This window comes from Triturus cristatus, chromosome 7, assembly GCF_964204655.1.
Source record: "Triturus cristatus chromosome 7, aTriCri1.1, whole genome shotgun sequence".
NCBI classification, from domain to species: Eukaryota; Metazoa; Chordata; class Amphibia; order Caudata; family Salamandridae; genus Triturus; species Triturus cristatus.
The window spans coordinates 1,138,037,086-1,138,054,205 of NC_140590.1; the positions used below are offsets into that span (position 1 = coordinate 1,138,037,086).

General features: G+C 47.7%; 1 protein-coding gene across 2 annotated transcripts in view; it reads left to right on the forward strand.

Moving 5' to 3' along the window:
* UNC5A (unc-5 netrin receptor A) overlaps positions 1-17,120 on the forward strand; it is an 841,139-nt gene that overhangs the window by 760,260 nt on the left and 63,759 nt on the right. For both annotated transcript variants that reach the window (XM_085618304.1, XM_085618305.1), the window contains 2 exons: positions 8,623-8,772; positions 13,076-13,240. In XM_085618304.1, coding sequence (XP_085474430.1) covers positions 8,623-8,772; positions 13,076-13,240 — 315 coding nt within the window. The remainder of the gene's footprint in view (positions 1-8,622; positions 8,773-13,075; positions 13,241-17,120) is intronic.

Genomic DNA, 17,120 nt, shown 5'->3' on the forward strand with positions numbered 1-17,120 from the left:
CGCTGAGGACAAGGAAAGGATCTGACCACCAGGCCAGTAGTAGAGATGGTGACCCTGGTTCCTCTTGCACAATATACCAGAGCTAAGGAACAGTCTTCCTTTTGGGCACTTGGAGCATCTCCCCTGACTGGTTTGCTGCAGACTGGACTAGTCATTCTTTCATACTGCCTGCAAGCTAGGGAGCTGCTGTCAGAGTAGCATGAGCTGTTATGGCTTAACCATGACTTCACGGCCCCATTCACCTCCAGTGTGGTGATGGGTTGTACATTTTTGCCAGGGTTGATGACAGTTCCAGTGTGGGTTTGGTCCGTGAAAAGGTATGGAAGGTGCTTGGCAAAGTTTCCCATGACTACAAAGGACAGGCTAGACTACAATGGGCCTTTGTCAGTTTGACACTGAGTAAATTCTCAATCACCTCATTTGGTGGTTACATGTTTAGCTCCGGCCAGATCACCACTGGGACCTAGGGTGGGCTGTGCACAGTGGCGCGACCGGAGATGCCAGAGGAGTCGCAAGGTCCTGTCACAGTTATCCCCCATGGTATGTAGATAGACAATTACCAGCGGGAGCAGTGCAACCCTAGAATCCATCTGGTGGAAGTGGGCAAGGCCCACGTTGGACACTTTAAGATAATATTGGTGACTGCCAGAGCATCTGGAACAATTCTGATTGTGAATTCTAGATAACTATTACATACCTTTCTCGGGAGTTGAAAATAAGCCCAGGAAAGTGTCTTGAGATTACAGCTTTCAAACCCTTAAGGGACAAAGTGTTGGGTACTCCATTGACTGTATGAATATAAACCCTCACCCATGGGAGTCTGCGAACAGCCTCAGCCAGTACTGGTGGGTCCTCCAACTCAGCGATTACTCCCCAATCAGAGCTGTGAATTATTGTTGTTGTCTACTTTTTAAGTATAGTATTTACATGTTTATCTTCTGATAAAATTAATATTTCTTTTCAAGCCCAAGCAGTAGCTGACAATGGTTTATTAAGTATTGTTATTTACTTGAGTTCAGAATCTCAGTTCCACACCTCTGCCCTGACTAAGCCTTGGATCGTTCAGCCTTGCAACTTTGAGGGTCAAGGATCAGTGGTGATCATTTTCAGGTCCAAAAGTAAAGTAAGCCCAGGACACCAGAGTTAAAGACTGAGATAGAGCCCAGTAATGCCTGATTACCCCGAAACTCCCCCACAATTACCTGCACAATACATGACATCCATCTGTCTTCTTCACCATCAGAATGCTGTCTTCATATTCAGCCCTAATAAGAACGGATGTGAACTCCCTCGCGGGTGTGTTGATTGGACGTGCACTTTCTGGACCAGTAATGTGTTTAGATGGACCTCTTGAGATGATTGGATTTGAACTCTGTGGTACAGATGCCTCAAGAGGTGGTAACTCTGTGGTCCAGTGAGGTGATCACTAGGAAATTGCTGAGCTTGTGATGCTATTGGTTGGAATTCTCTGGGAAAATGATCTCATTGTGAGATAAGGTGATCGCAGTGGAGCAGGGACATTAGGGGCTTCTGTGGGACATTGGCAGCAAAGGGTAAGTAGTGGGATTGTAAAAGGACCCATGCGTATTTCATCCTGCCTTGAGTTCATCATAGCAAACTGCAGATTTTTGATACCCACCTCAGCTTACTCGATGGACTTATGTGTGCCCTGGAGTCATATTTGTGACACTGATTGAGACCCAGAGTGGGGCTCTGTGGTCTGGCGGGGTACAACAGGTACACCCTCCTTACTGAGCACCTTTCTGTGTACAGCTCACTGGTCTGTGGAGAAGTGACAGTTGTACCAGCAAAGCTGACCTTTTTACCTGTGATGCCTTTAAGCTGTCTACTGGCCTCTCCCATTTTTGAGACTGGCCTGCCAGTCACCTGCAACCAGGTCCTTCATTCATCCATGTGGGACATAAATGTCACTTAGGTGTACTTATCTATGTGTGTAGTAGATATGTGTCTAACACATGTGTGCCACATGAGAGCATAGATATATTAGATGTTTTTAAATATATGTGCTGCATCCACATGGTACTTAAGATTTAAGATTGGAGGGGGCAAAGACAGCAGCTGTGAATTGCAGGTGCCTTCCAGGGATCCTTACTAGTGAGTCAGACATTTGGTTGTGGAGGAGAGGAGACAGATGCCCACTTTAGACCCTAGCCAATTTCCCCTACAAGCTCATGTACTATCCATTGTTTCCAAGAAAAGCAGATAGGTAAAGCAGGGCAGTTGTCCTTTATTCTATACCCCTGTTTTAGGTCTTCCTGGCAGGAGACTCCCCGTCCACTCCACCTTCCTGCAAGTACCTTATAACAAAGACTTTGCCTAGACAGGTCTAAGTGGAATAATTAAAAGGGGTAGAACGGCCTAGAGCTGACTTTTGGAATAACTGCTATCTATAACTTTAGTATGAAGATGGGGTAGAAATGCCCAGCCAGTGTGCCAGGGTTTCTCTACCAACCAACTCCCCGGACCAGGAAACTGGGAACTTCAGTCAAGACTGCCATGGGGAGCTACCTGTACCCACCTTCAAGAAAGAGACCTGACTGACTGCCTAAGAGGAGCACTGGTGGATTTGAGGGAGATACTACCCAGAATGAGAGGAGCTGTGACGTAGGCAAGGTAGGATACGCCAAATACATCTAATAGAGCACCGGGGAAGGACTCGCATTTCTCTGCAAGGATATGACCCAGGAGTCAACTAAGTGGCTCAGCAATGTAAGCAGAAGTGTGTGCCCAATGGCTGCAGGGTACTCAGGATCCCAAGTCTGCCCAAGCTCCTTTGTAAAAACCGAGCACCAAGAAGCCAGGATTCAGTAGGAGAAGCCAGACAGCAGCCCATAGTTCCAAGTGACAGAGGAGAGCTGCATTGTTAGAGAGGCCTGCATCAAGTTCTAACTACTTACCGTTACAACCAAGGATGGGCACCTAGCTCATTTGAGTGTGGGGGGGGTTTGTGGTTTGGCCCAAGGAAGAACCTTAGCCACAAGATCTGCTGAGTCTTGGTACCGCAGCTCTCCCGCTGCCTCCTGCAATGCTGTTTCCTCTGCTTACCTGTAGCACAAGCCCTCTGTGCTCTAGAATACAGGTGCTGCCTGCACTACCAGGTGCTCTAATGGCCAACAAAACGTTCAGGGAGTACCCAGAAAAGGAAACCAAATCCCCACTAGTTGGGAGTAAGTGCAAGAGCTTCCTCCCCAGAGACTTGCCATATTCCATGCCCATACAAGAGAGAATCACAGAAACGAATTGAACATTTTTGTGCAAGGAATACTATAAGAGATTTCCACTGGAACAGCTTAGTCTACCTCCCCAGTAATGGTAGAAGGTTACCTGCAACACCCAGCATAAATTGCTGCTCTCTCAGATTTCGCGTACAGTATTACGTTGTGTGTGGATTGAGTAAAGTACTTCTTTTCTAAGACTAATGGCTTGACATTGGGTTATTGACCCGTATTGGTTGATTTATTGAATTCTGAGTCTCTGTCCTTGGACTGCCCTACTTCACTGCCCTGAGGGCCAGTGCTAAATGGGTGGGCTTGGGGATCAGCTTTGGGCTCAGTAGTCAGGCACATAGATGGTAAAAGCCTCTGATAGACACAATCATTACCAATTAACCCAGCCTGCCCCAGGGCTCCTGTAAAAGATCCCACAGTGAGGCTGTGTTCCAAATGCTGACCTGTGAGCATGTGCTGCCAAGAATGCTGGCCCGGAGAAGAAGGCCCCTGTGCTCCCTGGATGCACCCCACTCACTCTCCCTTTTCTCTTCTTTCCTCCTTTCTCATGGGGTGGGAGAGAAAATCACAGCAGGGAAATCTCAGGAGCCAATTTGCTTTGTAAATCTTTGCTCCTTTATTATTGGTGCAGGGTTGGTATTTATTAAACTGTCACATCATCTGAAAGTGACCTTTTAAATGTTTAATTATGGGAGAAAAAAACACCTTTAATGAGATGAATGTACATGTTCGGCCCACACTTACCTCATCGTGCCAGAACTCCCCCAACTCTCTCTCTCTCACACTCCAGGTTCTCTGCATGAATGTTGCCAGCCTCTGCACTCTCTATCCAAACAATTTCTTTCTCTTTTCCTCCCAAAGCCCCACTTATCTCTGTCCTTTCTCAAGCAAATCTCTGAACGCCATTTCTTCACTTCTGCTGGAACATCCTCTTTCTTGACCTGACCCTCACATTCATGTCTCATACCGTCTTCATTCATGCATATCACAATTTCTCTCTAGCTAGCCTTCCACACCATCCTCCCTCCTTCTCTATCTTTCTCATCAGTCTGTCTTTCTCGCTCGCTGTTCTTTTAACACCTCCTCTCTTCCGTTCTTTCGCTGGCTTTTTCTCCCTGTGTGTCTCATTTTTTTCTCTGTCTCTAAATATCCTTCTCTCTGCTTCCCTCTCTCTATCTTTCGCTTTTCTCTATCTTACTCACTCCCTTGCTTTGGTTCGACCTTTCTCTCTATCTCTCTCCCACTTTTTTTTTTACTTTCTCTCTGTGAGATATCCGCAATCTCTTTCTTTCTCAGTGGTATCTCAACAGCTCCACCATACCATCTTTTTCGTTTCCCACTCTTCAAACCCTTTCACCCATTAACATTCTCGTGTCACTCACCCTCTTATAACTGAATCTTCTTGTGGCCTATCATGTGCTTTCCGCCTATTGCCGTCTCATGCATGTAGGCTATTCATCATCGCCCTCTTATGATCTACGTCCTCTTTTGTACCTCTGGTGTCCCTCACCCTCTTGCGCTTCCAGTGTCGCCCACCCCTTCTTATGCCTCTGGTCCCCTTCACTACATCTACCCCTGGTACCCTAATACCCACCAGCCACGCTTCTTTTTTTGTATCACTCTACCTCTCTCTTGTGTGACTGGTTCTTCATTCTGTCTTGCACAATTGGTATCCCTACCATCACTTATGCCTTTAGTGTCCCATAAACTCTCATGTGGCTATGCTGCCCTTTAATCATATCTTGTGTCTCTATTCACTAGTGACTGTCACCCTCTCTTGTGCCTCTGGTGTCCCACACCTTCTCTTGAGCCTCTAGAGTCCTGCAACCTCTCGTGTTCCTCTCGCATGCCTTACCCTCTGTTCTGCCTTGTGTGTCCTTCCCCCTCAATTCTGTCTCTGGTGCCCCTCACCCTCTCTTGTGCCTTTGATGACCCTCACCCTCTCTTATGTCTTCTGCGTCTGCACCTTTTCTTGTACCTTTGGTGACTCCCACCCTATCTTGGGTCTCTGGTGTTCCACATCCTTTCTTGTACCACAGGTGTTCCTCACTGTTAGAAATGGAGCCTCTAGTTGGCACCCTGTCCAAGTAGGGACCCTCACTCTAGTCCAGTCACACAGCTAAGATAATGCCTGCTCACCCCCTTGGTAGCTTGGCACGAGCAGTCAGGCTTATCTCAGAGGCAATGTGTAAAGTATTTTTCACACACACACACACACACCCACACACACACACACACACACACACTAACACAGTAAATACACAACAAAAGGAGTCCACACCAGTTTAGAAAAATAGCCAATATTCATCTGAATAAAAAAAGACCAAAACGACAAAAATCCAACATACACTAGTTGAATTATTACTTTTAAACAATTAAGCACATTTATTCCATCAAACTCAGTGGATGTGTTTTTTTTCGAAAAAAGTACCTTAGGTGCAGCAAAAAAATCAAAGACGAGGCAGGATGCAGGGGAGAGATGGCAGAAAAGCATTGCCTCCCTTACTACGCTTGGGAGGCAATGCATTGGTTCCTTACTGATCCAGGAGAGGTGAGGCATCGGTTCTTACTGGCAGAGGAGGTGATGCTTCAGTTCCTTACTGGCAGGGGAGGTGATGCGTAGGGTTCCGGACACATGGCCTTGGTTCTTTACTATGGTGTGGTGTCAATAAAGAATCGGCACCCAGGGGCAATGCGTTGAAAATCCAGACTTGCTGCTTCGGTTCAACAGAGACGAACCAGGCACTGCGCCAATTCCACAGCTGCTAAGTAGGCGCTGAGTTGGAGCGGGAGTCACGGACATCGGTGAAGCGGTGCTGAAAACTCACGCAACAGCGATTCTTCTGACAGGCTGCAATTGTAAACTGGGCCCAGCTGTGAAGGTCATGGTCGATGCGGCAAGCGGGAACCACGCTTCTGTGCTGGCAGCAGTGATGCATCAATCTTTACAGCACAGCGTCGATACCAACAGATGCTATGAGTCGATGCGTGGACTTTCTCCTTAGGATCACCAGATTTCACTTCCAAGGGCACAGGAACTGGATTGGCATGACTTGGCAAGTCAGGACACTCAGCAGCCCACGCTCTAGCAGGTGAAGTCTTTGATGGCCCTGAGACTTCTTAGCAGGAGACAAGCACACATAAGCCCTTGGAGAACCTTGGAAGCAGGATGTAGAAAACAAAGTCCAGTCCTTTCACTCCCAGGACAGAAGCAACAATCAACAGGCCAACACAGCAAAGCATCCAGCAAACTATCAGTCCCTCCTGAAGCAACACAGCTCTTCTTCCTGGCACAATGTCCTCAACCCCGAAGTGTTCTTAGTCTATGATTTTAGAGGTCCAGTACTTATACCCATTTCAGCCTATCAAGTAGGCAAACTTCAAAGGAAATTATTTGTAGTGCACACGACCCTGCCATTCCCCGCCCTGGCTCCATGCACACTATGGGGGCATGGAAACGACTCTGTGTGAGGACAGGCATAGCCCTATTGAGGTATGTCAACTCCTCCCACCACTCTAGTTCAGCAAGAACCATCTCCCTTTGTGTGACTGTCTAGAGTGAGTTCACAAACAGTCCAACTGTCATCCTAACCCAGACGTGTATTCAGCAAACAGGCAGAGGCACAAAATGGTTAAGCAAGAAAACGCCCACTTTCTAAAAGTGGCATTTTCAGACAAGCAATTAAAAAATCATCTTTACCAAATGATGTATTTTTAAATTGTGAGTCCCAAATTCCAAATCTGTCTATTCCCAATTGGAAGATACAATTGTAAGATGTTACAAGGTAGTTCCAATGCTAACCTATAGGAGGGATAGGTCTTGCTGTAGTAAAAAATCTAATTAGCAGTATTTTCCTACCAGGACATGTAAAACACAACAGTACCAGCGGCGGCTCCTCCGCAAAGGTGGACGAGCATCGCCCCACTGCCTGGCTCAGAGCCAACAAATGAAAAAATAAAACAATGTTCGAGCATCATTTCATTTTTCATTTGCTGGCTCTAAGCCAGCTTGTACAGGGAGGGGCGGGGAGGGGCATGTGTGGAGGAGTGCTATGCGCACTACCTAAGTGTGCATATGTGTGTGTCCGGCCATCACAGGCCGACCATAACACACATGCTCACTTAGGTTTCTCCAGCCCGGCTGCATTGAACAGCCGGGCTGGAGAAACCCCCACAGATCCACTGGCCTGAGCGGACCATCTTTTCGGCCGACTCAGGCCAATCCTCCTGCTGCTCTTATAGTATGACAGCAGCACAGGGATTGTATGGGACTCTGTCCCAGGGGCTGATATGACCAGGAAAAGCACAGGAGGTGCGACGCGATGCGGGAGACGGCCGGCTTCAGGTAAGTTATTATTTTTTAAAATATTATTACTACCCCTCCTCCGTGCGCTCCTTTCCCCCCTCAATCCCCCTCCTGCATTGCCTCCACCTGCCCTACCAGCCTTTCTTTGTTGTGGCCGCCACTGAACAATGCATGTCCTACCATGGAAACGTGCCCATGGGGCTACCTGTGGCCTACCTTAGGGGTGCCTTGCATTCAATATAAGGGAAGGTTTGGGCCTGGCACGTGGGTACACCTGCCATGTCGACATGGAAGTTGAAAACTGCTCACAAAGACACTGCAGGGGCAGGTCTGAGACATGTTTGCATTTGATTCACAGGCCCTGGGCACACTTTGTGCAGGTTACTATTGGCTTACTAGTAAATCAAATATGCCACTCATGGATAAAGCAATCACCAATACAATTTATACAGGGAGCACTTGCACTTTAGCACTGGTCAACAGTGGTAAAGTTCCTAGAGTCCTAAAACCAGCAAAAACGAAATGCCGCCCACAATCAAAACCAGGAGTACAGAGGAAACCATGCCAAAAGATGTTGTGTCTAACACTCATCCTCTCTCATGCCTCTGGTGGCACTCACCATATGTCAGTACCTCTGGTGTCCCTTTCCCTCTCTTCCCCTCACCCTCTTTTCTGTCTCTGGTATCACTCACTCGCTCTTACTTGGAATAGTGCACCTCTTTTGTGTACCCGACACCCTCTCTTGTACCTCTTGTGTCTCTCGCCCTATATTGTGCCTCTGAAGTTCTGCACCCTCTCTAGTTCCTCTAGTTTCTCTTGCCCTCTGTTGTGCCTTGTGTGTCCATCATACGCTCTTGTGCCTCTGGTGACCCTCACCTTCTCTTATGCCACTAGTGACCCTCACCATCTCTTGTGCGTCTGATGACTCTTACCTTCTCTTGTTTTTCATGTTTACCTACCTCTCTGTTGTCCCCCTAAAGACTCTCACCTTCTCTCGTGCCTTTAGTGTCCCTCACCTTCTCCTGGGCCTTTGTTGACTCTCACCCTCTCTTGTGCCTCTGCCTGCAGGAAGTGATCCAGCTGGAGAAGCAGATGGGCGGCCAGCTGATCGATGAGCCACGGGTGCTGCACTTCAAGGACAGTTACCACAACCTGCGGCTCTCCATCCACGACATGCCCAGCTCCCTGTGGAAGAGCAGGCTCCTGGCCAGCTACCAGGTATGGAGAAGGAGGGCCCTTAGACCAGCTACTGGTCAAAGAAACAGAGGTTAGAGGGAGGGAGACTCAGGGGTCGACAGAAAGTCATGGGTCTCCAGGTGGACAAACATTCAAGGAACCACAAGGAGACAGACAGTTAAGCAGAAAATAACATAAAGGAATCACAGTAGGGCAGGTGGAGAACCACAGGGGACAAGACATAGAACCCAGTGGACAGGACCAAGAATCATTGGGAACAGACAGTGAACCACAAGAGAACAAGCAGAAAAACACAGCGGGACATGTAACAAACCATAGTGGAACAGGTGGAGAATGAGATAAGAAGAACATGCAATGAACCAAAGGGCAGAGCCAGGGATCCACAGGAGACTAGGTGGAGCATACCATAAGTCGATAGATAGAAAACCTCAGAAGGACTGAAACAGTGGCCGTATATCCTCAATAAACAATGTATATGTAAAGCAATCAAAAGGTAAACCGTTTGTCAATGTTTTAACCCATATGAGATTATTTAATGGGGGTCTTCATCGGGAAAAATGTAGGATGCACCCTCCATCTTGGCAAAATAATACCAAGAAACCTGATGGAGAGAAAGATATCATGAATTGGCTTTAGTAAGGTAGTACCATAGCTGGACTAGGACTTACCAGAGTTATGTGAAATGCTATGATTTCCAATCTAAAAAATGAAGACCAAGAAAAATGAAAAAACAGTCAGGCCCTAACCGTATGTGGTAAACAAGAGTTCAGCATAGTATAAACACTTACCACACATCAAAGGCAACCGGGTCAAATGATCCCCAGAGTTATTTATACTACAAAAGTGTATCAAAAGAAATCAGATTATTATAAGTACCTAAGCTTGAGTGAATGAATGGGTGTTCAGGATGATACAGAAAAATATTTAGTTTATTCAACTCTTCTACAAAATTGGGTTGATAAATCCCCACTAAAACAGCCAAGAATAAACAAGACTAATATTTAAAGAGTGTACGAGCCCAAGATCATTGTTCCTTAAAAATGGGACAAACCTGCAGCCAAGGGGCAGAGCACAGCATTTATCAAGCATGCCCAAGCCATGATACAGAAAATGTTTTGATGAACTGCCCAAAATTGACCACATAGCCAGAATATTCTCACGTAGACATTACAATATAAGTTATCAAAAAGATTTTGTGGGCATTCTCTGATAAAACGAGAAAAAACACTGCCCTTGGAGAAGTCACTCAGGAGTACTCTGCCTGCCAAACCCTTAGTCCTCCCACCTCATTGAGAAACGTGCAGATCTTAAGTATTCCATCGATGGAGTCTCAGTTGACTCTGTCAATGGAAAACTTCCTCCAACTATTTGATTGAGTTGGGGCCCTCTTTCATTCACATCTTGCAATAAAAAAAAGCGTTGCCCATGTGGATCGTTTTGTCTTTTCTGTAGTGGAAAGTTTTAAACTGAGCCTCACATCATAACAAAGATACAATATTGACAGCAGCATTGCAACCTTTCCTAACACAAAGGGGCCGATTCCAATCCGAGTTGGAAAGCACTCCGACCGAGCCGGATCCGGAGTGTTTTCCGACCGAGCCGGAGTCCTGCAGTCCGACCGAGCGAGTACGACACGGCCGTATGCTGTCGGACTCGGTTCGGTCGGACTTCCATAGAAGTCAATGGGAGCCGGTCGTACAATGCGTACATGGGCTCCCATTGACTGAATGGGTACGTCACGGACAAGTGCGCCCCCTACAGTGAGTACGCGTCGGTGCCATCCGCACCGTACATGCCTGTGTTGGGGAGACCCATGGGTCTCCCCCTGTGTCCGAGTCGTAGGGCTGCGGGTGACAGGGGGTCCGACGCGGACCCCCAGAGGCAACCACCCGGACGATTTGCGAGCCGGACACTCCAGCTCGCACAGGCTGTCTGACGCGTGCATTGTACTGGCTCGGTTGTGAATCGCACCCATTGCACGCCACGGTTAGCTCACAACCAAGACGTACGGAGCAGTTCAGACCCGGAAACGAGTCGGTCGGTGAATTCCATGTAGCTCGCATCGTACTTGCTCGCTCGTACAGCTGTACGAGTCGGGCGGAAAATACGCGTACGGTGCGTAGTTCTTCCGGCCAGATCGCGTTCGGTGCCCTTCCGACCCGGATCGGAATCGGCCCCAAAGAGTAAGCAAAAGGCAGGTGGTAGTACCAGGAGGAACATCACATGATTTTCTCAATCGTATTGGACAAATGTAATACAGGTAGCTAAAACCCTAAAGAGGGAGTGAGAGAACTTAAAGGACTATTATTCTCTCTCTCTGTAAACAGAAGTAACCGCCAAGCTTCTTATTGAATTACCATATAGTTACTCATATATGATGATGAACTTTCACTGACCTAGAGTGATATGTCTCATCAGAGGGTTCCACATCTAGCTCTGGGAATCATCATACAAGACTAGTTGTACTGCCGTCAATTTGGGGGTTCCCTAGTTTGGGTAGGATTATGTCCACCCCTTATGTCTACATTTATGTTCACCAATAGTTAAGCTGCTATAATAATATAAATATTTTGTGGGTAAGCTAAATATGTTTTTACTGGTTTCTCACTACCACAAGATTAGAATCAGGAGGCTCAAGCAACGGGCCCTGCTTATCTTTTACATCAACTTGGGCGGCTCAAATATTGCCCCTATCGAGTCAGGCGCCTTCCTCAGAACTATAGGTATCTCACATCAAAAAATGTGAAAATCCCTGGTTCATAGGGCATGTTATGCTAGTTCATTCAATATATATCCTTTGTATTTTTCATAAGATGGGACCACAGCGGTAGAATCACCCCTTCTTCATAGAGCGGCTACATCTTGGGCAGAAGTAGTTTTCAAACTTCCCTCCTTCAGATGACCGCTACAGCTAAAGAAGCAGCAGCGCAAGCTAACCCCATCACTAGACATACAGAAATAGGGCGTCTCAGTGCAGTACAGGCACAGCATGGTAGTAGCAAATGAAGCTTCCTTTTATCACAGCAGGCAGCAAGTGCAATCTTCTGGTACCTGCAGAACAGATCCAGCAGGCCAGACTAGTACAAGCTTTCATCGCTCACTTAAGGCATGAGTGGCATATAGGCTACAAACAGATCTCTGCTCATCTCATTGAGAGGAGTGTGCAGGTGGATGAGTGAGTGAATATGCAAGTTCTGACACCATTCTCACTTAGGCGATAGTCCACATCAGTACCCTGAAAATCCTGCTGCTGTCACTCAGAGACCTGCTGTTTGTGTTGATTCCTTGGTTTCCAAAGTGAGTTGTAGATGTTATGTTACGCAGTAGTTACTGTTATTTGGAGCATCCCAGCCTCAGTCTAAGGAACTGTGCTCTAGGAAGGTGTAGATAGTTGCCAACCTCTTCAAAAAGAGTTTGAATGCACGTGCACCAGCCGCTATGCAAATCTTGCCTCTGTGGTGCACCTGTTCAGCATGTTTAGCGTCGCCACTCAGTGACGTAAGGAAACTTGAGGGGGCCCCCCTGTAAAGTGCATGGAGGGGGTCCACCACACTCAGGACCCAGTCAGGAGCTCTCAGGCCCTCCCAGGCACAGTGCCTGAGGGGGCCGCTGGAGCTCGGGCCCCACACTGCAGGGGAAGCGGGCGCTATTGTTACACCACTTTTGTGCTTCATTTCTCTGTCCCTCTCTCTCTCTCTGCCTCCCTCTTTCCTTGGTCTTTCACTCTCTCCCTCTGTCTCCCTTTACTCTTACGCTTTCTGTCTTTTTCAACCTCACTCTTTCTTTCTTACTCTAATTATTCTTCTCTCTACGTATTTTTTCATTCTCTCCGTTTACCTTAAGTTCCCACTCAATTTTTTCTCTTGCCTTGTTTCACTCTTGCTCTGTCACTTCCTCTCCCTTAATCTCTGTTCCGTTCATTTCTCTCTGTTTTTTCTCTCTCTATTTTCTCTTCTTCTATTCTCTCGCTTCAGCTTGCCTAATCGTGTCTGACGTTCCCACTCCTTTTTCTTTGTTCTTTTCTTTCGGACTTTCTCATTTGCTTCTCTCTTTTTCTTTTGACTCTCTTTTTCTCTCTGTTGCTCAGTCTCGTTCTTCACCTTTTATTTGTGTCTCTTTATTTTTTGGTTTTCTTCCCCTTCTCTGTAACCTTCCAGACCCTGTCTTACATTCCTCTTTCGCTCTGTCACTACTGCAATCTCTCTCTCTCTCTCTCTGTCACTCAGCATTTGTCTTCCTTTTCTCCTCTAGTTCTCTTTTTAGCTTACCTCATCAGTGCTTCCCTTCCTCTATCACTCTCTTAATCTCTCCCTCTGTCTCCTAGGAGATTCCGTTCTATCACATCTGGAATGGGGTGCAGCAGAACCTCCACTGCACTTTCACTCTCGAGCGCTTCAATCTCAGCACTGTGGAGCTGGCCTGCAAAATCTGGATATGGCAGGTGGAGGGAGACGGACAGAGCTTCAATATCAACTTCAACATCGCGAAGGTATGTGAGACTCTGCACCCCAGGACCCACTGGGAACATCATTTAATGTCAGACTGTAGAGCGGGCCGCTGATAACAGCGCCCCTGAAACAGCCAATCAAAAACAATGAAGACAATAACAACTCTCTGCCTGCCAATAGCCATACTTTCCAGACAAGAAGTAATAACACCTCTCTACTGGCCAATAGGACGAGCCCCCAGCAGTGCTTAATTTGTAAAAGAATAACTGCTGGTGCCCCATGTTTGGCTCAGAAGCTCACAACAGGCACCATCAAATACCAAGAATGCTTACTCTTGATTCTGGTGTCTCTTTCATCCTCCACCAGTCACTCCCTACCCCTTTATCTCACTCTTTCAGGTTCTTTTTTATCCTTACTTTCTTTCTTTGTCACTGTTTTCCTACCTTTCTCTTCCTCATTAAACGCCCTTTTTTTCTTCATCATCATCATTAGATCTTTATTTCGGCTCAAACAGCTAAAAAGAACACAATAGATAAAAACATTTCAACAGTAAAACATCAATGATTATGACAATTTATGTGAAAATCCAAGCCCATGCAATTAATTAATCGAAGTCGAATAATAAATGTTTGTCTAATAAAACGAGTAAATACAGATATGAAAGAAGGTAAAATCTAACAGCAGGAAAAAACAGTCCTTCAAGTGTACAACTTCTTCTGTCTGAGCCTCCACATAGGCATCAGGAACCTTGAGACAGCGAAGACGACACATTTTCTAGTGTCGCTTCTTAGGATTCTATATGCTATTCTATACTTCCTAAGTCCTAGAGTGCAACAAACTGGTAAATTCCACTTCTTTCTGTAGCTCTGATGGATTGCAACATGCACTGCCGTTTCTACCCCCTGGGGATGGAAGGGGCGAGTACTCATGGGGTCAGGGATCCCAAGATTCCATGCAGCCGTAAAGGAGTGGACGGGCAGAATTCCTACCCAAAATCTGATGTATCATGACCTCGCAAAGGGGGGTTTGACCGCATCCAAAACTGGTTCCTAGCTGTACTCCTCTTTAAACTCCAGGAACGGAGCAGCAAGGGAACTCATCCTAGGTGATCTTAAGATGAGATTGTCAGTATGAGGCCAATAGGCACCTTTTAATTCCTGCTTTGGCACTGATATTGCATCTATTGGTGAAGACCAGAGATTCTCAAGCCCAATCTGCCTCAACAGATTCCTAACGATCCTAAGCAATGGGATCTTACAAGCCCCAGCCTGCCCCATTACCTCTTCTAAGGCCCTACAGACGGGTATGAGCTCAGGGGCTGTTCATAACCTCCGCCAATACAATAGTGGTTTCAAACCCACTATATTGTTAACACACCTTAGGCCATAATCTAACGGTAGAGAGCACAGTGGAAGGTTGCTTAGGCTCCTCATGAATCGATTTTCTACAAGGTCAAGGGCCGTGTTATCTAAATGACCCCACAGTTCTCCCCATACAAAGAGAACCCCAGGGCCTGGCACTGGGATCCTGCTAATCAGGACCCCAGTATATCTGCTTTCTCCTAAAAACTGTTGTATATGTACTTAGGTACATCCCAGATTGGATCCTGGGGTACCCTTCTCAGTTCCTAGTATATGGTACCTATGTACCCAGGGCATAGGTACCCCAGAGGTCTCTTTTGGGCTGCAACTTGTATTAGACCACCCATGAGAGGCCTTGCAAAATGGAACCACAGGCCTGCCATTGCAGCCTGTGTAAGTTGGTGCATGGACCACTTACGAAAGATATACTTTTACAATATCTAAGGGTCACTGCACTTAAAATCTATAAGTCACCCCTATAGCAAGCCTTTACAATCCTGAGGGCAGGTTGCTTGGTTCTAAGCATGAGCAGGACAGCCCTATAGCCTACGGAGTCCATTCTCTCGGGTTGTCAATGAAGCAGTTTACACTAATATAGAGGGGCATTAAGAGACCGCAGATGACCATCTCGAAAACGGCTGCAACGAACCCTATCATGTTTGGCGTCAAACATGTTGGAATCGTACCCCCCACACCGTCACCGGTGTGGGGGGTATGATTTCACCCACCGGGAGAGCCCTCCTTTAGGCTCTCAGTGTTCCCAGTACCAGCCTTCTAGTCCCGGACAGCACGAAATGGTTGCTGCCGACCAGAGACACGTTTCTCCCCTCCTGCTGCTGAGCCAAGCTCGAGCAGGGGAAGGCAGGACAATAGGCATCCTGTCACAGGGAGGTGTAGCCACCTCCCAGACAGGATTAAGTGTGTTAGGGCTGGGTGGGTGCGCTTGTCCATGCCTGAAAGTCTCCATGAAGGGCACATTTGGTGTCCCTGTGCATTGTCTAGTTCAAGCCAGTCCTGGGAGCCATCGGCTCCCGCTCTGGCGTGAAACTGGGCAAAGGACATGGGAGTAACCTCCCCCTGTCCAGACCCCTCCCCTGGGAGGGTCCCCTGAAACTTCCCAACTCTTTCCTTAGGGCACTTAAGGGCTTACCTGAGAGGAGGTCCCTAGATCCGTCATGGACAGGATTCAGAACTGAAACCACTGCACTTCGACCGTCTGGGCACTCTGGACTTCGCTGGACTTTGTTTGGGCCTGACTTTGGCTCCCTCTCAGTCTGCTGCCTCGTCTGTGCCTGTGCACCATACAGCATCAATGTAGGGCCTGTGTAGCATCCAAGACACCTGAAGATAATCTTCCTTGGAGTGAAGGAGTCACTCCCCTGCATTCGCAGGCACCGCAACACTGCTGACCGGTCTGCTGATCCCGAGCTCCTACGGACTCCGAAGGGTTCAACAAAACAGGAGGTGGGTTTCTACGTCACTCGAGGCCCAAGCTGCCCTCTCACACAGTTTGAGGTCAGAATCCCTCGTGGGGGATGCAATACCCGAACCCCTGTGCACCGCATACTTTTGCGAGTGTGAATGCTTGTTGGCAATTCTGCAGCAAGTGCATTGGGCTCCAAATAGCCCCAACCTCTGGCAACTTCTCCTGCAAATATCTTCAACCACATTGCACCGTGTGCCCCATGGCCTGTTGTTTTGTAAAGCTGCCCGAGGTCCTCCTGCGACTCCAGTTTCTTCAACCTGTGGGTCCCATGGAGGGTCGTCCACGTCTTATTTGGGCTCCCCTGATTGCTCTGGGCTTGCCCTGACTCCCCTGCTTGTGGTAAGTCTCCTGGACCTCGCTGGTCCTCTTACTGCAACTTCTTGACTTCCTGCATGGGTTGCTTTTGCCAAGGCTTGTTGGTGCTCCCGCCGGACACCGACCCCTCAGCACTCGACATCCTTCGTGGGAAAGCTCGTATCCGGCTCCTGGTTGTCCTCAGCATCGCCTGGTCCCCACAGCTGCAGAGTCAAAGTCATCAACATCTATCCTGAAGCACCCGACATTGGTGGACATTCTTCTACCGAGCCCCTGGTCACTGTCAAGTGACCCAGACTCTGTTCCCTCTGCTTTCAGGTACCCTTCATCAAGAATCCTCTTTTGGATTCCCACCAACGCATTGCCCTCTTCCAGCAGCGGCACTTTCTTGAAGTCCACCATTGGGTTCGACATCAGTTTCCGATGCCACTTCACACCTATGCACCCGGCTTCCCTGGGATAGGTAACTTGGGTACCACAGTTTCCATGGGTAGGGTGGCTCTCCAACCTTCTGTCTTCCACTGGGTTTCCTCAGGGCCCACTGGGAAGGGTCCTTGATCTTTGAAAATCCAACCGCGACTTGCACATAGACTTGTACGGAGCACACGGTTGTGTACTCACACTGCACATGCTCTCCATGGGGTCCCTATCTACTCACCTTGGGTGGTTCCTTGGGGTCCCAGCAATTCTAAGTCCTCTCGACATTGTCCTGACTCGAGTCGTGATTCTTATACCACTTTTTTAGTATATGGTTCAGTC